Below are 24,297 nucleotides of genomic sequence, written 5' to 3'. Positions count from 1 at the left end.
GTTTCGGGGAAACAGACTCTCATTGGGGGGTGGGGGTTCGTTAGACGCCCCCGCGAGTGTCCGGGACAGGCGACCCCCGGGATGGTGGTGGATGTTGCAAAGAATCCGCCCTTCTCAATCAATCAATTGGCCCCGGGCGGAGGGAATAGGACCGTTTCGGGCGTCGTTTCGTTGTTCAGACGGTCCGTAGCCGAACCGCATCCAGGCTCGAAGGCTGTAATTTTTTTAAGAAAGGCAGGACTTCAATTCCCATAATTAAAACGGTTGAATTGAGATTCCCCAGTCGCACGTGGACAGATATCAACTCCCAGAATCCCTCAGCAGGAATGAGTGCACTTCAACTCCCAGAATCCCTCAGCCGGCGTGGGTGAACTTCGACCCCCAGAATTCCGCCGAACGCTGCGGGGTTCTGGGAGTTGATACCACCCCCCCCCCTCTCCCATCCTAAAGGGTCTGCAATCGAGAAATATCTCACTAAACACAACAGGGCAGAGCTGAGCAAAATGGATCGGCCTTTGGATTACAGAGCCCATAATTCCCCGCTTCGATGGCGGCAGATCGAGAATCCATGGGGCCTGCAATCCAGGGCCCAGAATCGGGAAAGCTTCGCTTGGGAAGCCTGCGGCCTTTAAAGCGCCGAACTCCAATTCCCAGAGAACCGCGCAAGGAAAAGCTTTTGGGGGGGGGGGGGAATCCTCGGTGGGCCGTTCTCGCGAGATTTCTCTCCGAGACGGGGGAGGGCAAGAAGTCCCTGTCTCTGAAAACAAATCTACAAAGAATACGCCGCGATTACGATACAGAGAATTCTCTTTCCCGTCCCGTCATGCTGCGCGCGTGGGGGGCAGAGCTGTCAAACTGGCGATAGGTCACGCGCAGGCCACGCCCGCCAGGGCTCCGAGAAGGAAAAGAAAATATCGCGAGATGTGCCAGGCGTCACGTGATGCGGTGGCGTCACGGGCTGCGGAGGCCGATGCGCGCGCAGCGAGAGGCGAAGTGAGGAAATAGGTCGGGGCGTCACTTCCGCTTCCTTCATCTGGCTCTTTTTCTTTATTTTTTTTAAAAGAGCCTCGCCCCCTTGGGGCCGAGAGTGAGGGAGCGCGCAGGCGCGCCGGGGGGGGGGCGCGCGTGCGTGACGTCACCACGTGAGGTCAGCGTCTCGGCCCGATGATGCGTCGCTGACGCGCGACGCGTCCGCCACGGGGCCCGGACCGTCGCCCTTGTTGCTATGGCGACCCCGCCCGCCGGGTCAAGGGGTCACGGCGCGGCCTGGTGAGTGGTGGTGGGGGGGGCTGGCGTCTCGGGGAGGGGGGTCCGGGGGGTATCCCACGTTCCGGGAGGGAGGGAAAGCCAGGCCCGGCCGGGCTTCCCTACGATGGTTGGACGGTTGAGGGGCGTCGGGCCTAGCGGGGGAGGAGGGGAAGGGAGGAAGGGGGCTTTGGGGAGCAGGACCCCCGCCTCAAATCCATCCAAGGTAGGAAGGTTCGCCATTCTCCAAGCCGAGCTGAAAGTGGAGGAGCGCAACAGGGCTGGGTGGGGTGGAAGGAAAGCTTCCCTCCTTGGCTGATTTGAGGCGGGAGTCCTGCTCCCCTCCCCCAGGGAAAGGGAGGACATCCTTTTTGGGGAGGGGGTCTGGCCCTGTAGTGACATGTCTTCCCCCCTCCCCCAGGCTATTTCTTCTGGTGGGGAGGGGGAGCATTAGTTATGGTGGGGTGAGGTCTGTGGTGGGTGGACAGGGGGGGGGGGGAGGTGGGAGGGTTTGCCCAGGGAAGTTTGGCAAGTGTGGAGGGGAAGGAGAAAGGGGGAATGAAAAAGAAACAGAAGAGAAGGGAATAAGAGAAAGTGGATGGAAGATAGAACAAGAGAGAATGAGAATGAGAGAAAAGGAGGAAGGAGGGAGCATGAGAAAATGGGAATGAAAGAAAGAAGAGAGGATGGGAGAGAGGATGAACAGAGAGAAAGAGAATTGGCGAGAACGAGAAAGGATGAGAGCTAGGGAATCTGAGAGAAAGAGAAAGGCAGGAAGGAGGGACGTGAGAAAGAATGAAAGAGAAAGAGAGAATGAAAAAGAGGATGGAAGAGAGAATTGAGAATGAGAATGAGAGAAAGAATGAAAGAGAGAAAGAGAAGTGAATATGAGAGAGAAAGAGAATCAGAGAGAAAGAAATAATGAAAGAGAATCAGAGAAAGGAAATGAAAGAAAGGATGGAGAATAAAAGAAAGAGGAGAATGTGAAAGGATGAAAGAGAATAAGAGTGAGAATCAGAAAGAGACAGAGAGATAAAAAGAGTGAGTGAGGAAGAATGAAAGAAGAGAATCAGAAAGGATGAAAGAGAATGAGAGTGAGGGAGAATGAGAAGGGAGAGAGAATGAGAGAGACAATGAAAGGTAGAGAGAGAAATAATAAGAGGGAGAGGAGAAAGAATGAAACAGACAGAAAAAAGAATGTGAAAGAAAACTAAAGAGAGAAAGAATGAAAGAGAGAGAGAGACACACACACACATACACATAGAAGATGAAAGAGAGGGGAATGAGAAAGAGGGAGGGAGAAAAAAATAATGGGAGTTAGCAGTTAGAGTTGACACTTGGAGGAGATTCCCATGGCCTGTATGGCCTGGGGATGGAATGGCATCCTGGCAAAAGGGCTGTTTTCTCCTTTGGTGGAGTTGGGGGGAGGGTGTCCCTCTCTCTTGCCTTGAACAAGGGGGTTGGACTAAAAGACCTCTAAGGTTCCTTGCTTGCCTGGTGTTTGTGTGTGTGTGTGTGTGTGTGTGCGCGCGCCCGTGTGTCTTTGGTTTGCCTTCTATTCAGCCCAGGTTTGAACCCTGAGCTTCAGCAGAATAACAAAAGAGAGCTGGAAAGGACCTCTGCGATCTTCTAGTCCACCCCACTGCTCAAGCAGAAGACCCTAAACCATTTCAAGCAAATGGCTGTCTAGTCTCTTTTTAAAAACCTCCCGTGATAGAGCACCCTCAACTTCTAGTGACAAGCTGTTCCACTGGTTCATTCAGTCAATCAGAATAGAACAGGTAGGGACTTTGGAGGTCTTCTAGTCCAACCCCCTGCTCCAGGCAGGAGACCTTCTATCATATCTGTCCGATCTTGTCTTGAAAATCCAGTGATGAAGCACCCAGAACTTCTGGCGGCAAGCCGTTCCACTGGGTAATTGTCCTCACCGTTAGGAAGTTTCTCCTTAACTACGGGTTGCTTCTCTCCTCAGTTAATGTTCTGTCTGTTGTTTCTTGTCCTCCCTTCCCGTGTTTTGGAAAATAAGTTGACAACCCACCCACCCCTGCTGTTCTTTGGGGCAACCCCTCAAATACTGGAATATTGATTATGTCTCCCCCCTCCCCCCCCCCCGTCCTCCTTTTTAAAAAAAACAACTAGACTGAACTTCTTCAATTTCAACATTGTGTCCCGAAAATAAATTTTATATTTTCCTGATTTATGCAGGGACTTTCCAAAAAACCAACCAAAATAAATGGATTGGGGGGAGAAAAAAAATATTGCTCCACGCTGGGATGAAAAAAATGCTCACTTGTTCCTGGAAAATTCTCCCTACAGGTGCAAATTACCCAGGTAAGCTGGAAGGATAAGGGTGGTTTTTTTTATGCCCGCCTCAATGATGTGTGTGTGTGTATTTGTATCAATAAAAATACAAAATAAATGTATGTGTGCATTTGTGTGTGATGTTTTATCAAGAATAAAATCAAAACTATGTGTAATATGCAATGTTTTAACCATAAGAATAAAATACAAAACTAGTTTGTGTGTGTCTGTGTACACATGTGTGTGTATGTATATATAAATTAAAAAGTTCTTTATCTGTAGGAATAAAGTACAAAACAAACACCAAACCAAAAAAAACCCATGCATCCAATAGTAGCAACAGCAAAGAAAAAAGTAAAAAATGTTTGTACATAAAAGGAAAAAAGAGAGAGAAAATGTAAGCCCAACGCCTGACATTAAACATTAAAAAAAATACACTTTTCTTTTCTGAAAAGAAAAATAATAATATTTTAAAAATCAATTAACATAGGGGGTCTGTATAAATATTAAACGTCTATTAAAGAAGGAATGAAGCCAGAAACTTTCTTCTTATTTAACCAGAAAACTATGTAGCTATGTTTGGATGAGGTGGTCTTAATTAGTTCATCCGCTCCTCGCCTTACGATGCTTCCCTTAGTGACGGTTTGATGTTACAACGTTATTGGAAAAAGAAACTTAGGACTTTTTAAAACAGTTTATGAGCATTAAAGCAGCCCTGTGGTCAGACTTTTGAAAACTGACTCACATTTATGACGGTCTCAACGTCCCAGGGCTCAAGCGATCCCCTTTTGCGCCTTCTGACCAGTAAAGTCAACTGAGAAGCTGGATTCATTTAGCAACCATGGCGAAAACAATCCTAAAATGGGGCCGTAACAAATCAAATGTCTCACTCAGCAACGTCTGTTTGGGGCTCGATTGTGCTCGTAACTTAAGGACTGCCTTGATATAAATTATATAAATTATATATATGTATGTATGTATATATGTATGTATGTATAGTTACACATACACACTATACACACACACACACACAAGCTAGCTCTTATCAGCTAGCCATTCCCTTACTGGGGTATGAACTTGGGTTCCACCACAAAACCGTGGACAACAAAATCGCGCTCGACGAAAGCGCGTACGTGACGTCATCACAGCGCGACGAAAACATCGCGCTGTGATCGATAAATGTAAAAATAAAGCGAAAACCTTACCCTAATGCCCCCAAACCTAACCCTAAACCTAACCCTAAATCTAACCCTAAACCTAACGCTAAACCTAACGCTAACCCTTAACCTAACGCTAAATGTAACCCTAACGCTCTAAACCTAACCCTTAACCTAACCCTAACCCTAACCCTTAACTTTATGTGAATCGGCTTGCTTTAATTTTATTTTTATTTCCATTTTTAATTTTTTTCATCGTGCTGTGATGACGTCAAATGTGCGCTTTTGGCGAGCGCGCTTTTGTGGACCGCGGTTTTGACGGGTCACGATGAACTTGGGCTATTTTACATGTTAAGCAGTTATAATAACCTCTGAGCCACAAGCTCCTCCCTTAGCAGCTGATCATATCCCACCTTACCATATGTATATATGTATAGCGGTCTCCGCCATTTCCTGGGGGGGGGGACATGCCCCACGTGCCCCCCCCCCCATTGCACCTGCCATCCATGCGGAACAGCCTCGCAGAGACGGCTCCCGCAAAGCCCAGCTATATTAGTGGCAGCCGCAAAAAGAGAGGCAGGCAGCCCAGTGATGCTAGGGCTGGCAAGAGTGTGCCAGAAACAGAGACAGAACTTCTGGCCCTCTCTGGATCAGCTGATCCACGGGCCAAGGTTAAGGGACCTCCTGCATTTCAAAAATAATAAGAGTTCCCCGAAAATAAGGCCAATCCCTTATTTCAGGGGTCAAAAGAAAATAAGGCCCTGTCTTATTTTCAGGGAAACACGGCATATATAATCTAATATATCTGTCTATATCTATCTTGTATTTATCTATATTCTCTATCTATCTACCTACCTATCTGTCTGCCTATCCTATCCATCCATCCTGTATCCATCCACTATCTATCTGTCTATACCAGCCTGCCTGCCTATCATCTATCCATCCATCCTCTATCTATCCATCCATCCTGCCTGCCTGCCTGCCTGCCTGCCTGCCTGCCTGCCTGCCTACCTACCTACCTACCTACCTACCTACCTACCTACCTACCTACTTATCTCTGTCTATCATCCATCCATCCATCCAGCTATCTATCTATCTTGCATATCTATCTTCTCTTTATTTATATTGTTCTTCATGTTTTAGTCTCCAGTTCCCAAATTCTCTTTGTTGCTTTTCTCTGCACTCTTTCTAGAATCTGCATCTTTTCTACATCATGGCGACCAAAACTGGATGCCGTATTCCAAGTGTGGCCTTATCAAGGCATTATAAAGTGGTATTAACCCTTCACGTGATCTTGATTCTCTCCCTCTGTTGATGCAGCCTAGAACTGTGTTGGCTTTTTTGGCAGCTGCTGCACATGGCTGGCTCCTATTTAAATGGTTCTCCACTAGGACTCCAAGATCCCTTTCACGGTTACTACTATTGAGCAAAGTCCCACCTATACTGTACCTGTGCATTTTGTTTTTCTTGCCTAAATGTAGAACCTGACTCTTTTCACCATTGAATTTCATTTTGTTAGATAGTGCCCAATGTTCAAGTTTGTCAAGATCCTTCTGTATCTTAAGCCTGTCTTCTGGAGTGTATGTGATTTTTCCCCCCAGCAGATAACCCTTGAGCTGGTCTTCCTCCCCAAGGAGCTCCGAAAACTTTCTCCATCTCTGGATGTTGTGATGGAGAACTACGAGCTGGTGACTTCTCTCGGTAAGAGCCACCCTGATGGCATTCGCTAGTTTGGTAATGAAATGTCTGCCAGGAAACTTCCCAGCTCAGAGAGCACCCAGGACACCACAGCCTTTCCTGTTCCTCCTCCTCCTCCCCCTTCTCTTTTTTCTCCTCCACAAGCCCCATTCCTTTCTTGCACTGATGGCATTTGCTAGTTTGGTAATAATACATCTGCCAGGAACCTCCCAACTCAGAGAGTACCAAGGACCCCACAGTTCTTCCTCCTCCTCCCAAACCCCACTACCTTGTGGCACTGATAATGTTCCCTAGTTGGGTCTGCAAGGAAACCACAAAGCTCAGAGAGTACCAGGGACCCCACAGTCCTCCGTCCTCCCACTCCCCACTCCTTGCAAGCCCCATTCCTTTCTTGCACTGATGGTGTTACCTAGTTTGGTAATGAAAAGTCTGCCAGGAAACCATCAAAAGCTCAGGGAGCACCAGGAACCTCACAATCCTCCTCCTCGGGTGGGGCAGCCAGTTAATTAAGCCCCCCTCCCTCCTGAGTCCCAGGAAAGAGGGGGTCTTCCTTTGGCCGGTCTTGCCATGTCGAATCTTTTCCAGGCTACCCGGTTCTCAAACCCGATCTCCTGTCTCGGATCGAGCGGGTCGGAGAGCAGTGCGTGGGCGACCAGCTGGATTCCACCCGTGGGATTCCCACCGATCCATGTGCAGGTACGTCCGTGGGCTGCTCCATGTACACACACACACAAACACACACACACACACACCATTCTGGCCAGAGTTCGGATAGCACAATTATTTTTCATTCCTTTGGGTTTCATTTCCTGTCCCTCTGCGTAGGGCCCGGTTGCGGGTACATGACTAATCCTTCCGAGGTGTTGAAAGACACAAAAGTTGTGGGATGGCCTCCCTTGGCCTGAAGACACTTTGTTGCCATTTTTGGAGACTTTTCCTCCTAGCTGGGAGGGGAAATAAATATTACAATGAAAATTATAAACACCACAATACAATAATTCTGCTCCAAAAGCCAGCGCCCTTCTTTTGGTTGTGTTGAATTCAAGGTTAGCTTGATAGTTGAGGCAGCTTGATGTAAGGGTGAAGGTGCTGGCCTAGGAACCAGGAGACTAGGAGTTCTAGTCCAGGCCAATTATTAGGAGAAGGCGAATTCTAATTCTAGTTTAGCCATAAAAGCCAGCCTGGTTGACTTTAGGCTCATAACCAGGAGAGTGGGAGTTGTAGTCCGGCCTTAGGCATAAAAAATAGCAGCAATAGCAATAGCAGTAGACTTATATACCGCTTCATAGGCCTTTCAGGCCTCTCTAAGCGGTTTACAGAGAGTCAGCATATTGCCCCCAACAATCTGGGTCCTCATTTTACCCACCTCGGAAGGATGGAAGGCTGAGTCAACCCTGAGCCGGTGAGATTTGAACCGCTGACCTGCTGATCTAGCAGTAGCCTGCAGTGCTGCATTTAACCACTGCGCCACTGAGTGACTTTGGGTCAAATCACCAGGAGATTGGGAGTTCTAGTTCCACCTTCAGCACGAAAACCCACTAGGTGACTTTTGGCCGGACCCCCTCTCTCACAGACATGGGCCAAATCAGGGCTGCCTTATGGGCTTGGTGGTACCCGGGAGATGAGCTGCCTCAAAGCACATCACTTCCCATCCTTCCAGAAAATTCCGTGAAGGAGAATTCACAGGCTCACTTGTTCCTTTTGTGATCTCTTCTCCCCCCTCCGCCCCAGGTTACCGTTTTTTCAAACCCGAGAGCCTGTCTTGGATTGAACGGTGGGAGGAACTCGGAGTCACCGACCGTCAGAAGTTGGAGGAAGGCAAACTTTGCGCAGGCTCCTGCCAAGGTAGGCAGTGTTGGGGAGCGCCAGGTTTTATGGTGGAGCAAAACCAGGAGTTTTTCTCCACTACTCAGGCAAATCGGCGTACATACATGCACGCAGCAGAAAAAAATAATAGCCATGCAAGCGGGAAATTGATAATAAAAACAACAGAATTGGTCCATGAGGGCGAACCTATGCCACGCGTGCCCGAAGTGGCATACAGACATGGCACATGCAGTCTTGCCGGTTTCTTTTCTGGGTTTCTGATGCATGTGCGCACGCTACGAACAGCTGTCCGCTGTGCGAGCAGCAGTACCAGAAACCAGAGAAGCTGGTCTTCCAGTTCCTGGTGTGAACATGCAGGTCAGCCAGTTGTTTGGGGCGTGTCCATGCGCAGCAGTAACCGAAAGATTTGCTGGCAGGTGCCCAGGCACACGCCGGAAACAGGAAGTTCATTTTCCAGCGTGCGCATGCCCCTGGGTGCACACGAAGTGCTCCATTTTTTGGCACTTGGTGCTGGAAAGGTTCACCATCACTGGTATAGGTTGTCCTCGACTTAATGACCACAATTGGACTGAACATTTTTCATGTGAAGTGAGACAAATTCGATTTTGCTTCCTTTGACTAACTTTCTGGTCACCGTTGGTAATTGAATTGCTGCAGCTGGTACGTTGGTAACACAGTTGTTAAGTGAATCTGGCTTGCCCTGTGACTTCGCTGGTTGGAAGGTCGCAAAAGAGGGATCCACGTGACTCCGGCACACTGCAACTGTCGTAAATACGAATAGGTTTGCAAAAATTTCATCTCGATTTTGTTCATGTGGCCTTGGGAATGTCCTGTTGGAAACATTTAAAAATGGCCATGTTACTTGGTTTGCTGCGGTTGTAACTTTGAACGGTCACTAAAGTCGAGGACTACCTGTACTAAGGTCACACTATGGGTTAATATACAGAAAGATGGATTCGGGTATGATGTCTGAGCAGTTAAAGACGTTGAATTAAAACTGACAGCCCACGTTTGAGACCTGAGCTCCTCAGATGGGGTGAGTTCCCGTTACCAGCTCCAGCTAGCGGTTCGAAAGTGCAAGCAGATTAATAGGTACCAAATTGATGGGAAGGTAACAGCATTATGTATGCCTTTGATATAGCCATATCGGGGACTAATGGAAGCATCTTCAGACAATGCAGGCTCCCTTGGGCAACAAACAAAGAGGAGTGTTGTGTCCCAGAATCGGAAACGAGTGGACGGGGAAGCTGTTAATCTTTTATGTAGACATTAGGAAGTTCAGTGCAGGGGGGGAGGTGATATTCTATGAGTGGCTTGCATGTGTGTGCCCGCCCCTCACATGAGTGCAGCTGGGCACGCAAGTGCCATCGCTCGTGTGAGAGGTGAGCTTATATATACCCTTGTGTCCCAATTCCAAATAAGCCACGGTCTCTGGGTTGGGGACCCTTTTCACTATTTCATTTCTTTTTTTGTGTGTGTTCCCCCCCCCTTTTTTTTTTTTTGGTCCACTCTGGAACAGCCGCTGGACGGAGCAAAGCGATCAAGGAAGAGGAGGGCGGCCAGAAAGGCTTTGTGGCCAGCTTGGAACGCTACCAGCTCTTCCCCGAGAGTTCCCGGGCAGGTCTGTTCCTTGCCCCCAACCCTGGGCAGCTGAGACCTCAACCCCGGGTCAAGAAGGAGGAAGCAGCCTCCTGTGAGCCCAGCCTGGGTGGCCCTGGACGTCCCTCCCAAGGCCTGGGTTCAGGCCCCTTCACTTGCCTGGTGTGCGGCAAGTGTTTCCGGCAGAAGCAGGGGCTGATCACCCACGGGCGCATTCACACCGGCGAGAAGCCCTACCCATGCCTGGAGTGCGGCAAGCGCTTCCGCCAGCGCCCCAACCTGCTGACCCACCAGAGAGTCCACACCGGCGAGCGGCCATTCCCCTGTCTGCGCTGCGGCAAACGCTTCAGCCAAAAGGCCAACCTGGCGGCCCACCAGCGCACCCACGCTGTGCAGGAGGGGCTGATTGCACCCGAGCCAAAGGTCCCAGTGCCGCGTGGCAGCCGCTCAACGGAGAAGCCCTTCCCTTGCAGTGTCTGTGGGAAGAGCTTCAGCCAGCGGCCCAACCTCATCACCCACCAGCGCATCCACACCGGTGAGAAACCCTTCCCCTGCACCGAGTGTGGCAAGCGCTTCAACCAGAGAGCCAACCTCATCACCCACCGACGGATCCACTCGGGAGAGCGCCCCTTCCCCTGTGCCACCTGCGGGCGGCGTTTTAGCCAGAAGGGCAACCTGGCGGCCCATCAGCGCACCCATTCGCAGCAGAGGCCCCACGCCTGCTCTTGCTGCCCCAAACGCTTCAAGGGGGAGTCAGCTCTACGCGCTCACCAGCGTACCCATCGGCAGGTGCTGGGCGCCGATCCACTGACTAGCACCCTTCTGTCTGCGCCTGCGCTGCAACAAGCCCTCCCGGGGGACCCCGCTTCGGCTGCACAGCGAGCCACTCCGGCCCCCCGTCCGGATCTTCCCGGAGATCCCTCTCCCAATGTTCACCAACCAGCCCCCTCTGGGCAACATGGGGCCCCTCATGGGCAGAGTCTTCCTGCGGACCCGCCCCCTGGTCAACACACGGCTGGCCCCTCGACGCACCTTCAAGGAGTGGCCCCTGGCTCGGAGCAGGGGCCGAAGCTAAGCGCTCCACCCACCATTCTGGATCCCCATGTGGAGATGCTCCATTGCCAACGCCGGCTGGGCCTCCCATTGCTGCCCAGTTCCAGCGCTCATTCGGTTGTGCCCATGGGGCAACCCCCTCCCATCACCTCGAAGCCCAAGGGGTTGTCGGCCGCCCCCCGGCCCACCACCACTGTGGAAGCCCCAAGTGAGATGCTTCACTGTCTCTGCCATGCTGGCAGGGCCTCTTTGGTCATTCCACACCCTCCGCATCTGGGGCAGCTCCAGCCCGGTAACAGGGACGCCCCGGGCCGCGCCTGGCTGGGCCTCCCCTGCCCGACACGCACCCTTCAGCTCCAGCAGGGCGGCCAGACGCACCCAGCCGCTCCTAATCCCAGACTATGTTCGATTCCTGATTCTTTGCGGTAACTTGCTGCACGAGCACAGATTGGCCGGGGCTGGACTTCCCTCGGATTCCCTCTTCCCCCCCTCCCCCCCGTCAGCAGAGCCCTTTGGGGCGGACCGCGGGGTTTATGCATGTATCCTAAACCGAGAAGTTCCCATCTGCCCCCTCCTACTCTAGGGACGCACACGGACCCTCCTTGGATCTAACCTATCTGACCAAGACTCTTTCTGTCTCAAGAGGCAATCCATCCTTCCAGCAAGGGTACTCCCACCCCTCCCAAAGTGTCACGTGGCAGAAGGACCAAAACCGTGTCCACCTTGTCTTACTACCCCTGAATCTCTCTGGATGCGCCTCATCTACCCCTAAACAGACAGAAGGAAAGATCGAGAATTTGGCAGCAATCCAAACAGGAAGTGAAGATGGAAGAGCGCCTCCCCATTCTTGGAAACTTGGTAAACCCTGGTTGGCGGGAGTGCCTAGTACCCAGACACGACTCTTGGCACACACCCAAGATGGTGGTTCCGCTCTGTTACGGCTTTGCAAAGCTGCCTGAGAGACTCCGTGGTCCCCGTTCCCACTCTTGCTTTCCTCCAAAAGGAAACATTGAAATAACTTGTTGCAGAAATGTACCGTCGGCATCGTGCTGCCGCTGGGCAAATCGAACGGCTGAACTCTTGCCGGCGAGGGAGCACCGGCTTTGTGCCAAACAGAACAGGCTGGTGGTCATGCTCCCCATATGTCCATCACGGTGAAACAGAACCTGGACGTTTTGGGTGTGTGTGGGGAGGGATTTCGCACCTCCCACCGGGGGGAAAAGACATTGGGGAGGGGCTCTGCCTGGCATTCAACTCCCAGAGTTAATGACCCCTCAGGTTAGGAAAGCCACATCCCCCCCCTGCCACATGGGGCTGTCTTGGGGGTGGGGCAAGTCAGAAGGAAATACCCTCCCCCTCTACTCCCAACAGCTGGACTAGAAAGGCCTGATGTTTGTGGGGAGCCAACACCAAAGAGATTGGATTGTGGTGGGGCTGAAAGATGGGTGGGGTCCTTGCAGAAAGAGGGGCCAGAATGAACAAGAAGCACTTTAGAATGACCTGTCGCCCCTGGACTTGCCCCCCTGCCCGTGTGGCACCCACAATGCTGGGTCCTAGCCCTGGCACGGGGCTGCCAGAAGGGAGAAAGCTGAATTTTTGTGTGAGGGGGATCTGTGCCTTAAGCTGGGAAGCCTTCCTGGAAAGAAAGAGGGATGGGGTCTCCTTTTGTATGGTAGGGCCCCTAGATGATCAAATGTACAAAGGGAGCCCGCCGAGGGTCCAGGCTTATGACAGGAAAGGAGGGGGAATAGCGACAGCCGCCTCTCCTGCTGAAGTCTGCAAGGGATGAGAAGGGTGGGGCGGCAGGCCCCCTCCCCTCTCCCAGCTTCTCTGGGCATCCGGTGCCTGTTGAGTTAGGCTGATTTCGGGGGCCGTAGGTGGCACAGATTTTATCTTGGGAACGGGCAGAGGTGTTGATGGCAACATGTGGTCGAGCGTGCAAATGATGTGAGGAGGGAGATCGCTTAGCTCGTGCTGGGATGCGTGCATGGGCACACAGAGTTGCAGCTTCGTGCATGAGTCGGATGGGGTGGGGAAATCTGTCATGAACTTTGATTGACTTGCAGTCAACCCTCCAGGTGATGGAGGATGCTCTGTGGGGTGCATTCTTCTAACTCTTTGCTTGTTAGTGTACCCTGAGATCAAACCGCCCAGAAATTGAGAAGTGGGCACCTTTTTTTTTAAGCTGGTGAAATTCAGCCGTGCCAGTCTGGAGGCATGTTGAAAGCTTGGCCCATTGCTAAGGAACAGACGGACTCAACCTCCCCTCTGCCCCCCAAAAGAAACACAGTTGTGGTCAAAGTTTTGTTCAAGGTCAAGTGAGTTGGAGCTCGGGCGATGGGTTCCCCATCTTCTCCAGCCAAGAGTTTCGGGCAGCCGAACTGTCCTGCCTTGTTTGGCGTGGAGATAGTTTTGCCAACATAGGGGCAGCCCCCGAAGCCAAGGGAAGCTGCAGTCAAGCCCTACGGCTGACTCCAGGCCTCTTTCCCACATCCAGGGATGTGACACAGGAGTTCAAGAGACCCAGAAGCTTACCCAGAGACTCTTGTGCCCAGAAAGCCATGACTTGTGTTTGTTGAGTTGTTGCGCTCGGAAAACCGCTCCAACGTGTGGTTGGGCCTTTGCCTGTTGGCCAAACCTGAATTGGCTAGGAGGTGGTAGCCCTGCCCTGCCCTGGCCTCCCAGCTGCTTGGCAGCCTCCAAATTCCACATTGTTTTCCGTAGCTGGCCCAGAGGTTGCCTCTAGAGCAGGGGAACCCAGTCCTGGTCCGTGTACCGACACGGTTCACAACCTGCTGGGAACCAGTCCGTGGAAACAAGCGAGGCCCCATCACATGCATGTCACATGCATGGGATGCAGGCAGCATGCAGAACCCTGGAAAAAACCGTCCTACACAGGACCAGTCTGCGGTGCCCAAATTTTGGTGGCCGCTGCATGAGAGAGAATTGACTGCCCGCTCCCCTTTATTCCTTAGGATGCCGGGAGGCCAGGTGCAACGACCCCTCCCACTTTGGCTGGGCATGATATGTCATAATTTGTGGGTGAGCATGGTCCTGTACGGGCAGCAACGGTGAGGTTGTACGGCATCCCTTGCTGAAGGAGGCAGGGTTCCCCCTCCCGAAGGCTTTTGGGCAATGTTCCTTCTTCCGGGGTGCCAAGGCAGGTTGAAAAGGTGAAACATCTACCTGAGGGATTCTGAATTTTTGGCTGCTGAGGGAAGGGGTGGGTCTGGGAAGACTCAGCAATTTTTGTTTGGATCAAATATGGCCTGCCTGCCGCGAGATCATCTGGATGCGCCCCATTCTTCAGGGTGAAAAGACGCAGCAATGCTTTCCCCATCCCGAAAGAGCGAGTTGCCATTCAGAGGCGGCCACCTTCTGGATAGTAGATCCCCCTCAACCCTTGGGAGTGGGACAAGGCTGGAGGAATTGGGGAGAGGTCAGAGGTCAGCCCGGCAGGTAGAAATCTCTCAGCTCTGCTTCTGGGATCAGACCTGTTGACTGAGGGACCGAAGGAGATCTCTGCTGGATCCGTCCTGCAGAGCAGCCAGTCAGTTGCTTGCGCCCCAAGCATGCAGGGCTTGCCATTTCTGTTGTCTGTGCCCCAGCCCTCCCCCCTTTCTTCCCAGCATTTGGGGCGGGGGGTTCTCTGCATGGCGGTTACCCCCTCCAACCATGTCGCCTTTGGAGAAATGCACAATGCCCATCGCAGCCGACATCATTCGTTCATGCCAGACCTCGACGCATCAAGATGGTTCGGCGCTCAGGATCTGGTGCAAGAATTGGGGAGGGGGTCTTCCTTACCTACCCATCCACTCTCTTCCTCCTGCAACTGACTTCCCCCCCCCCCACCGAGCGGATGTGGGGTCCCTGCGTAACGGAGGTCGAGCTGCTGATGGAAGGAGATGTGAAACTGGACAGGAGACTGCTGTCCCCCCTCCCCCTGCAACCTTAAACCCCAAGCCAGGAGACTCTCTACCCCATCCCTCCCCAGCCCCCCGTGCTTGCATCCCCTTCCGCGAACGGCCTCCGAAAGACACACTTCATGCCCCATGAATCCAGACAGGGCCCGTAGGCCCTATTCCAGATGTATTATTATAATATTATGTCTTATTATTTTCTGAGCTATGTTTATTTGCAATAAAGGCTTTCTTACAGTTGTGGAGTGTGTGTTTTTGCAAAGGAGTGTGGTAGGTGCGAAAGGTACGGGACCCCAACAGCAGGAAAAGCTGGATTGCCAACAGGAAGATGGTTGGGTCATGAAACTTTTTGGAAAAAGTCAGGGGGCTGGAAGGCCGGAAGAAAAAACATACGAAAAACGGTTGCAGGCTTTGGATGTTTCTCCTTTAATCCAAAGAAGGACTTGGGGTGACACGATAGAAAGAGTCCAGAGTTTGAGAGGTGGGCCCCAAAGAAGAAGGGGTCCATTTATTTCCCAAAGCGCAGGAAGGCCGGAAGAGAAACAATGGATGGAAATCAATTTGAGTGAAGCAATGTGGAATGAAGGAGAAACTTTTGAACGGTGAGGATGATGAACCAGTGGGACTGCTCGCCACCGGAAGTTGTGGGCTCTCCGTTGCTAGAGGTTTTGAAAGAAGAGGCTGGAGACTTGCCTGCAATGCTAGAGGGTCTCCTGCTTGGGGGAAGGGTTGGACTAGAAGACCTCCAAGGTTCCTTCCATCTGTTTAGTCTATCACTCTGTAAGAGTCTCCTGTTTGAGCAGAGGGTTGGACTAGAAAACCTTCAAGGCTCTTTCCAACCCTGATATTATCTTACTCTGAATGGTGCAAGGTCTCTTGCTTGAGGGGGGGGGGTGGATTAGAAGACCTCCAAGCCTCCGTCTGGCACTATTCTCTTGAATTTTTTTGGGGGGGGGTGGGGGTGGATGTCCCTTGCTCTAAGAAAAGCTCCCAGTCTTCCTAAGTGAGGGGCTTCTCTCCACCCCTCCCCAATTTAGAGCTTTATAAAAGCCTGGGGAGGGGGGTTTAGAAGAGGGGAGGGGCCAGGGAGACCCTACACACAACGTTTTTCACCTACCCCCAAGGTTTAGAATACAAAATATCCTTCCCACCCCGCTTGTTCCTTCCTCCATGAAGACCCCGACTCCAAAGATCGGGAAATTAAGAGGAGTGGAGTTTGAAGCCCGCAAAAAGTTTGAGGGAAAATTTTTGTTTTTCCCAAGGAACGTCAAGTTGCTAGACCTGCACAATCTAACCCCCCCCCACTTCCACGGCGGGGGTGGGGCGGGGTGGCAGCTCCTGACCCTTCGGAAGAGCCATTGAGGAGAGGGTGCCATCTATCTGCAAGACCGCTTTTGGAAAGGGGGAGAGCCGCTCTTTCCCTAAACCCGCTCCTTCGCCCGGGGCGTTGCGACGCGGGGAGGGACATTTTCCGCGCACGGGCTGAGCTCCATCATTTCGGTGGGTGGGGGTACAAAAAAGAGGGGTGGGTGCCTCGACCCGCCCCGCCCCGCGGAAATCCGATCCTCGCGCTTCCTTGCAACGGCCGGGATCTGCAGCGGCGGATGGGTAGAAGGCTACGCTGGCCGCGGGGGAGGGTCGGGGTGTTTTCGGAGGCAGAAAGGTGGGTAGGGGGAGAGTCGGTCTGGGTTGGCCCCGCCCTCCTGCTCCGGGAGGCCGTGGAAAAACTACACTTCCCGGCGTGCAGCTGTTTGTTACCTCCTCCTCCTCCTCGGAGTGTAAATCTTGCAAGGCTAACAAAAGAGCAACCGGCTAAGCAAGCAGCAGCATCAGGACCGGCGACCCGGGGGCCGCAACACGGAGCCGCACTCTTCTCCATCCTTGCAAGATCGCCCCGCGGAAGAGTGGGGTGGGTGGGTGGGTAGGGGGGAAATTAGAGCCATGGCCGGAGGGACCCCCGCGCAGGTAGGCCGAGTGGGCCCGGGTCTCTCTGTCTCTCTCTCACCCGGTGCAACCCCGCCTTTCCACGCCCCAAGCCCCCTCCTTCTCCGGTCGTTGCCGGAGCTGTTTGCGGGGGCGCCGCTGCTCCTTGACTTGCCCCCTCTCCTTATTCTGGAAGAAAACCACCCCCTCCCCAGGGACGATCCCCACCCCATCCCCACCTTCAGATTGCCGACCGCGCGGGGGTCAAGGTGGCTCGGCTCTTACACCGACACCCCTCCCCAGCAGGAGGAGACGCTTCTCCTGCATGCCGCCCCCACCCCTCCTTGAGCGGCGGGGGGGGGGAAGTTGTTTTGCTCTATCTTGCGGGTGGGTAGTAGGACTCGCGATCCCATCGCTCCCTGTGCCGGCCGGGAACGATGGGAGCAGTGGGGCAGAGCGCAGAAAGATGTTTGCATGGCTTTTGAGAAGAGGGGGCGGAGGGGGGGGGCGGGAAGGATGGAATCCCCCCCCCCGCATTTCCGTCTGGGACTTGCAAAGGGAAGGCTGGCAAGGCAACCCCTTCCCACTCACCCACCCAAGCGCTTCACCCATGGGACCCCGGGACGGAGCAGCGGTGGAAGGGTGTGTGAGAGAGCATCAGTTTTGCAGAAGATGCAAACGGGTTTCCCAGCCCGGAAAACATTTGGAGGAGTTTCCGTGCAAAAGTGGCACGTTTTAAACCCGTGCCTGAAAGGAAGCTGACAGCTGGGGTTCAGGCGAGAAGGGGGCAGAGAAGGGGGTTCCTTCTACTGGCTGTGGGCTCTCAGACAGCCCCCTCCCACCCTTATTTTGGCCCTGGGGTCCTTCTCTTGCCTATGGGGTGGAAGGAAGGAAGGATGGAAGAAAGGAAGGAAAAAGAAAGAGGGGAGGGAGGGAGGAAGGAAGGAAAAGGAAAGAAGGAAAAATAAAATGGGGAGGGAAGGAAGGAAAAGAAACGAAGGGAAAGGATTGAAGGAAGGAAAAAGTAAGAGGGAGGGGAGGGAGGGAAGGAAGGAAAGAAGAAGGAAGGAAAAGAGAAGGAAGGAAAAGAGAAGGAAGGAAAAGAGAAGGGAGGAAAAGAGAAGGAAGGGAGGGAGAGAAAAGGAAGGAGATAGGAAAGAAAAAATAAAGACGTACAAAGAAGAAAGGAAGGAAAGAAGGAAAAAGAAAGAGAGGGGAGGGAAGGAAAGAGGAAGGAAGGAAAAGAGCAGGGAGGGAGGAATAAGGGGGAGATAGGAACTAAAAAATAAAGAAAGACAAGAAAGGACGGAAGGGAGAAAGAGAAACGGGGGGGAGAGAGGGAAGTTCTGTGGTCCCTGTGCACTTTGAGGGAGGGTCTCTCTCTCCACCTGGCTGGATGGTCCTCAGCCTGGCCTTTCTTCCTGAGCCGTCCTCTCTTGGACGTCCTCCCAACAGGTGCCAGTGGTCTTTGGGGACGTGGCAATCTGCTTCTCGGCCGAGGAATGGGCAGCGCTGGCCGGATGGCAGAAGGACCTCTATCGCGACGTCATGGCCGAGAACTTCCAGCTGGTCTCCTCGCTGGGTAAAGCCTGGAGGGTTTTCTCCCCTTCTTGGGAGGGGGGAGGAGTCTTGGGACATGGGGGTGGGTCATCTGGGGCTGCCCAAATGCCTCCTTCAGCGCAAGCTCAGTAGACCGAGTGGGCAAGAAACTGTGGCAGAGAATGATAGAGTTGGAAGGGATCTCAGAGGTCATCTAGTCTGACCCCCACGGCTTGAGCAGGAGACCATTACAGAATCAACAATAACAGAGTTGGAAGCCACCTCGGGAGTCATCTAGTCCAGCCCCCTGCTCAAACAGGAGAATTTTAAAGAATCAGAGATTGGTGGGACTAGGGAGGGCATCTAGTCCAACCCAACCCCCTACTCAAGCAGGAAATCCTGACAGAATCAGAGAATAACAATTGGAAGGGACCTCAGAGGTCATCTAGTCCAACCCCCTTCTTTCCCTTTGCAGAATGCCTGCTGGCCATCCCTGAACTGCTATCCCAGCTGGCACGAGGGGAGGTGCCCCAGATCGATGCTGGGCCACCCCCAGCGCAGGATGGGGAGTGTCCAGGTAAGGGGGAGGGGCTTCTGGGCAGGGCATTGGGGGTCTCTCACTCTGCACAGGCTCGGGATGTCGGGTGCTAACTGTCAGCCTGGATGGGGTCATTTTTTTCCCTGGATGCAAAGAGGGAATTCATTAGGAGAGATTCCCAATTTGGGAAAGATGAGTGGTTTCGAAATACTAAATATAAAGAGGGAGGGAAGGAAAGGAAGGAAGATAGAAAGGAAGAAAATAAAGAAAAAGAGGAAAAGAGAAAGGGAGAAAATAAAAGAGAGAGAAAGGAAGGAAAATTGCAGAAAAGGAAAGAAAAAGGAAGAAAAGGAAAAGAAAAGTGGGAGGAAGGGATGAATGGAGCAAGGAAAAGGACAGGAAGGAAGGAAGGAAAGAGAAAAAGTGTTGTAGTATAGTTCCTTGTCTAGGTGTGTGTCCCCCATGGCCCAGTTCATACTAGGGCTTGCAGAGTCACGCTGAACCACACAGGAGAAAACAAACTCCTAAAACGCCATAACATCCTGATAGTGCATAACATAACATTCTGAGATGTGCCCTACCATTGACGTCCAGGATTTGACCATATATAGACTGAGCAGTAGATTAGAAATTGTACTTTTACAGGCTGTTTTTACTCACATGCTGATTGCTCCTCCTGCCTTTGTCCTATCTCAATAAAAGGGGCTCTCAGACCCCCAATCTGGGTCGCTCCATCCTGAGAAAGGTTGTCTCCTGTCTTTTCTCAACATTGGCCTCATGGACGAACCACGGGAACGTTACAAAAAAGAAAGAAAGAAAGGGGAAGAATGGAAGAAAAAAGAAAGGGAAGAAAGAAAGAAAAGGAAGGGGGAGGAAGGATAGAAAAAGAAGGATAGGCAGGAGAGAGAGAAGGAGAGAGAAAGGGAGGGAAGGAGGAAAGGGAAGGGGAGTAGAGAGGGAGAAAGAAAAGAAAGGAAGGAAAGAGGGAAGGGTGGAAAAAAAGATGAAAGGGAAGAAGGAATGAAAGATAAAGGAAGGACAGGAAAAGAAAGACAGAAAGTAAGGAGAAACAGAAGAAGAGAGAAAGGGAGGGAAGGAGGAAAGGGAAGGGGAGTAGACAGGAGGGAAAGAAAAGATAGAAAGAAAGAAAAAGAAAGAAAACCACTGTGGCCAAAGAGAGGGAAATTCCCCAGGAACGGAGAAATGTCCCCTTTGGCCTTTGTGGGTGAGGGGGGGGTCCCCCAAAGTCAACAGGAATAGGACCTCTATTTTGTGGTGCAAATCCACCCTTGACGCAGCTCCAGAGGGAGGAGGAAGGTGGGGTGGTGGAAATCTCGAGCCAGGGAGAGTGTGTGTATGTGTGTGCCGAAGCCTTCCCAAATGTCCCAGGTTCAAATCCCCCCACTCTAACTGCGACACTTTGTCTCTTTGCAGTTGTGAAACCGGAGCAGGAGGCGAAAAGCACCAAGGAGTTGCAAGGGCCTCCCGAGCAGGCGAAGAAGCCTCGCGCCCCCCTTCCCTCCACACCCGGAAAGAAGCCCAAACGGCCGGTTTCGCAAGCCGGAGGAAAGGCGCCCCCTGTGGGCGAAAGGCAGGTGACCCCGGAGCAGACAGAGAGCCCTCGGAAGCGGGAGAAACCCTACAAGTGCCCCAAATGTCGGAGAAGCTTCCTGGGACGCGTCGCCTTGGCTGCCCACCGGCGTCTTCACGTCCGTAAGTGGCCCCGGCTCGTCCCCCAGGCAGCTGGACGCTCCCCGCACACCCCAGAGCTGGCCGGGCCCCAGGAGGGCGAGATGGGCACTGGGGTTAGCCCCTTCCCCAGCAGCCAGGGCGAGGGCACGCTGCCCTTTTGGCCGGAGATGGCGTTACATCAGCAGGGCCCACCGGCTACCAGCTTCAACCCTTGGGCTCTCGGCTACGGGCCGCAGCCGCTGCCTGGCCACCAGGCGCCTGGCCTGCCAAGCAACGGGGAGTTTATCTGCGACCAGTGCGGGTGGAGCTTCCACGGCTGGGAGGAGCTGGTCACCCACCAGATGGCTCACATGGCAGCTGAGGGCATCGCGGGCTCGGTACCCAAAGCGGAAGCGCTGGCACACCAGGCCTCTGACCGGCCGTATGCCTGCGCACAGTGTGGCAAGAGCTTCCGGCACAAGCCCAACCTGCTAGCCCATCGGCAGGTGCACACCGGCGAACGGCGCTACCAGTGTCAGGAGTGCGGCAAGTCCTTCGGCAGCAAGGCGTACCTGGCCTCCCACCAGCACATCCACACTGGCGAGAAGCCGTATGTCTGCGCCCAGTGCGGGAAGAGCTTCCGCCACAAGCCCAACCTCATCTCTCACCAGAAAATCCATTCGCGGGAACCTCTCGCCCACGGCAGCCCGCATCCCCTCGAGGCCTTCAACGGGGAAGCGTTCTGCAGCCAGCAGCGCCTGGCGCCAGAGTCTCTGGGTCTGGACGCCTTCCAGCCCGTCCGCCTCCCTGCTGACGCACTCCTGCCTTGCGCCCGTGGCACCACGCCGCTGCCCCAGCTAGCTGGGATCCTTCCTCCGCCCTCGCCCCAGCCGGCGGTGGATCGCCCCTTCGTCTGCCCGGTGTGTGCCAAGCAATTCCGTTGCAAGCCGTACCTGGTGGCCCACATCCGGATCCACACCGGGGAGAAGCCGTACGCCTGCAGCCGCTGTCCCAAGCGCTTCTCCCAAAAGTCGAACCTAGTCTCGCACGAGCGCTTGCACACGGGCGAGAAGCCGTACGCCTGCCCGCTCTGCCCGCGTGTCTTCAGCCAAGGCTCCAACATGCGGGCGCATCAGCGGAGCCACAGGAACATGACTGGGGCCGAGGTGGAGGGGGGACTCCGCCCGGGATACCCGGCCCGACAGATTCAGCAACCGAATTAGAGGAGGGGGGGGGCGGTTTCTAACCGCTGTGCACCTAGTCTCGGCTTCTCTCCCTCCACCCTCTATTCCACATTTTCCTTGAGAGGGGTGCACAGAAAATCTACGCAGAAGTTTCTCCTGCCCCCAAGGGTTGTCCCTGACGCCAGCAGAAGGTGCCTTAGTTTTCTTCTGGGTGTGTATGGGACCCCTGGCACCATGCCCTGCTTCTACAAGAACTGAGGAAGGGCTGGCAAGGAGACAATGACTGCTTTGTAGGATTTTGCTGGCGTTTGGAAAGGCTCGGGAGCCACGTTGTGGCATGCAGGAAGCTTTCGAAATTGGGAGGGACCTCAGTGGTCTTCTAAACCAACCCTCTTGCCCTAGCAGCGACCCTATCGGATTCCAGATGGGTGGCTGTCCTGTGGAGCGAAATTGGGGTAAACATCCATCGGTAGAATTGTTCCCCAAAGAGTCCCGGGTAGAGGGGCATACCACAGGTGGAGATTTGGCTTATCCCCTCCCTCACGATGTTAACCCTCCCCCAGTCTCCAAGGGTCGTCCCTCGGGGAGGGAGAAGGACCAAGGGGGGAAAGGAAGAGTAGGGGAGCTTCCACAAATGATGCCCCCTCACCCTGTTCCAGATCAGTACGGGGACTTCGGTTTCGCCACGATCTACGGGACACCAACAACAACGAGCAAAACGTACGGCTTAAAAAGACAAGCAAGGGATCTCTCTGGGTCTCTTGGTGGGAGAGCTGCGTTGTTCGAGTCCCTGCACGCGCGAGTAAGGCTGGCCACGAAAGCGCCGCACTGCACGCTTGCTCTCGTTACTTCCCTATTTATAGAAAGAGTAGAATTTGGGTTGCTGGAAGCGGGTGAGAAGGTTGCCTGCTTCCAATTCCCGACGTCAAGTCGACAGCTGCGGGTGTAGCTCTGTGCCGGAAAGTGGCACATTAGTTCGTGTTTCCACCAATTTCCTACTGTATACTCTTTTTAAAAAATAACATAAATAAAGAGGTAGATGTTACTTTTGAAAGCCTGGCCTGTGCTTGCTTATAGTTCCTGGTTTGTTCTGTTCTGTTTTATTGTGTGTTCTATCCTGTCTTCTTTTCCGTTCTGTTCATTATTTCTAATTCTATTTGTTGCAATTCTACTATTCTGTTTTATTCTATACAATTCTAGTTTATTCTGATTCTATTCTAATTCTATTTGGTTTATTCTATTCTGATTATACTCTAATTTTATTCTATATCCTCATTCTATTCTAATTCTAAAGGTAAAAGTTCCCCTTGCACATATGTGCTAGTTGTTCCCGACTCTAGGGGGCGGTGCTCATCTCCGTTTCAAAGCCGAAGTGCCAGCGCTGTCCAAAGACGTCTCCGTGATCATGTGGCCGGCATGACTAAACACCAAAGGTGCACGGAACGCTGTTCCCTTCCCACCAAAGGTGGTTCCTATTTTTCTACTTGCATTTTTTACGTTCTTTCGAACTGCTAGGTTGGCAGAAGCTGGGATAAGTCACAGGAGCTCACTCCATTAAGGGATTCCAGCCGCTGAACTGTAACCTCCGATCAACAAGCTTAGCGTCTTAGCCACTGAGCCACTACTGAGCCTTTTATATTTAAATCTATTTTATTCTCATTCTTATGCTGTTCTAATTCTATTTAATTCTATTCTCTATTCTACTGTTATTCTATTCTCATTCTTATTCTATTCTATTCATTCATTCATTCTATTATTTTTATTTAATCTATTTTATTCTAATTTTATTTTATTCTATATTCTCATTCTATTCTAATTCTACTATTACATTTTATTCTATTCTCATTCTATTCTATTCTATTTAATTCTTATTCTATTCTGTTCTATTCTCATTCTAATTCTATTTAATTTATTCTATTCTAATTTTATTCTATTCTATATTCTAATTCTAATTCTACTATGTTTAATTCTATTCTCATTCTATTCTATTTAATTCTCATTCTTATTCTATTCTCATTCTAATTCTATTTAATTTATTCCATTCTAATTTTATTCTATTCTATATTCTCATTCTATTCTAATTCTATATTTAATTCTCATTCTATTTAATTCTATTTTTATTCTAATTCCATTCTATTCTCTGTTCTACTATTATAATATTCTGATTCTATTCTCATTGTATTCTAATTCTTCTATTATATTTAATTCTACTCTCATTCTATTCTAATTCTATTATATTCTTTTTTTCTATTCTACTTATCAACTGCAGAGATTCACTGAACAGCTGTCGCAAGAAAGGAACATCAGAGGGGGGAAAACTCCCACCCCTCACTTAGTGACGTAAATGTTGGCTGTAAGTTGAGGACTACCTGTATACTAGAACAGTGGTCTCCAACCTTGGCAACTTTAAGACTTGTGGACTTCAACTCCCAGAGTTCAAAGCAAAGCAAAGCTGGCTGAGGAACTCTGGGAGTTGAAGTCCACAGGTCTTAAAGTTGCCAAGGTTGGAGACCACTGTACTAGAAGACCTCCAAGGTCCCTTCCATCTCTATTCTGGGCCTCGGTTCTCGAGACTTTCCCAGTATTTTATTATTTTATTTTATTTATTATTTCCCCAAGAAATTCCTGCTCTCGTTCCTTTT

The 24,297-nt window shown here is 51.9% G+C and overlaps 2 protein-coding genes across 5 annotated transcripts; both read left to right on the top strand.

Annotated features, from left to right (window-relative positions):
• The first annotated feature begins 1,119 nt into the window (after nucleotides 1-1,119).
• Nucleotides 1,120-15,040, top strand: LOC106541022 (uncharacterized). 2 transcript variants are annotated; one of them, XM_087712325.1, is made up of 6 exons: nucleotides 1,120-1,269; nucleotides 3,451-3,576; nucleotides 6,308-6,404; nucleotides 6,987-7,097; nucleotides 8,133-8,246; nucleotides 9,748-15,040. In XM_087712325.1, the coding sequence occupies exons 3-6, from the start codon at nucleotides 6,374-6,376 to the stop codon at nucleotides 11,307-11,309; spliced, it is 1,818 nt and encodes a 605-aa protein (XP_087568451.1). In that variant the 5' UTR covers nucleotides 1,120-1,269; nucleotides 3,451-3,576; nucleotides 6,308-6,373; the 3' UTR covers nucleotides 11,310-15,040. The 2 variants fall into 2 exon arrangements, with proteins under 2 accessions (XP_087568451.1, XP_087568452.1); XM_087712326.1 differs by having other exon boundaries at nucleotides 6,305-6,404.
• A 1,146-nt stretch (nucleotides 15,041-16,186) lies between these two features.
• REPIN1 (replication initiator 1) lies at nucleotides 16,187-22,700 on the top strand. Of its 3 annotated transcripts, none has more exons than XM_087712321.1 (4): nucleotides 16,187-16,300; nucleotides 18,179-18,305; nucleotides 18,738-18,839; nucleotides 20,235-22,700. In XM_087712321.1, exons 2-4 carry the CDS (start codon nucleotides 18,272-18,274, stop codon nucleotides 21,692-21,694), a joined length of 1,596 nt encoding a protein of 531 aa, XP_087568447.1. In that variant the 5' UTR covers nucleotides 16,187-16,300; nucleotides 18,179-18,271; the 3' UTR covers nucleotides 21,695-22,700. The 3 variants fall into 3 exon arrangements, with proteins under 3 accessions (XP_087568447.1, XP_087568446.1, XP_087568444.1); XM_087712320.1 differs by lacking the exon at nucleotides 16,187-16,300 and adding an exon at nucleotides 16,351-16,463; XM_087712318.1 differs by lacking the exon at nucleotides 16,187-16,300 and adding an exon at nucleotides 16,530-16,765.
• Nucleotides 22,701-24,297: the final 1,597 nt, after the last annotated feature.

Source organism: Thamnophis sirtalis, unplaced genomic scaffold (genome assembly GCF_051295495.1).
Source record: "Thamnophis sirtalis isolate CommonGarterSnake01/CBP01778 unplaced genomic scaffold, rThaSir2_p1.2 scaffold_4, whole genome shotgun sequence".
In the NCBI taxonomy this organism is placed as follows: Eukaryota; Metazoa; Chordata; class Lepidosauria; order Squamata; family Natricidae; genus Thamnophis; species Thamnophis sirtalis.
Note: the sequence above shows the minus strand (reverse complement) of the source record. Positions and strands in the feature narration are given on the sequence as shown.

Bases quoted from the DNA above. Each gene is read 5' to 3' on its own strand.
- REPIN1 (XM_087712318.1), top strand. From the start codon at position 16,742: ATGGCCGGAGGGACCCCCGCGCAG. The intron at 16,766-18,178 runs GTAGGCCGAGTG...TCCTCCCAACAG, and splicing joins CCGGAGGGACCCCCGCGCAG to GTGCCAGTGGTCTTTGGGGA. The intron at 18,306-18,737 runs GTAAAGCCTGGA...TTCCCTTTGCAG, and splicing joins CCAGCTGGTCTCCTCGCTGG to AATGCCTGCTGGCCATCCCT.
- LOC106541022 (XM_087712325.1), top strand. From the start codon at position 6,374: ATGGAGAACTACGAGCTGGTGACTTCTCTCG. The intron at 6,405-6,986 runs GTAAGAGCCACC...AATCTTTTCCAG, and splicing joins CGAGCTGGTGACTTCTCTCG to GCTACCCGGTTCTCAAACCC. The intron at 7,098-8,132 runs GTACGTCCGTGG...CCTCCGCCCCAG, and splicing joins TCCCACCGATCCATGTGCAG to GTTACCGTTTTTTCAAACCC.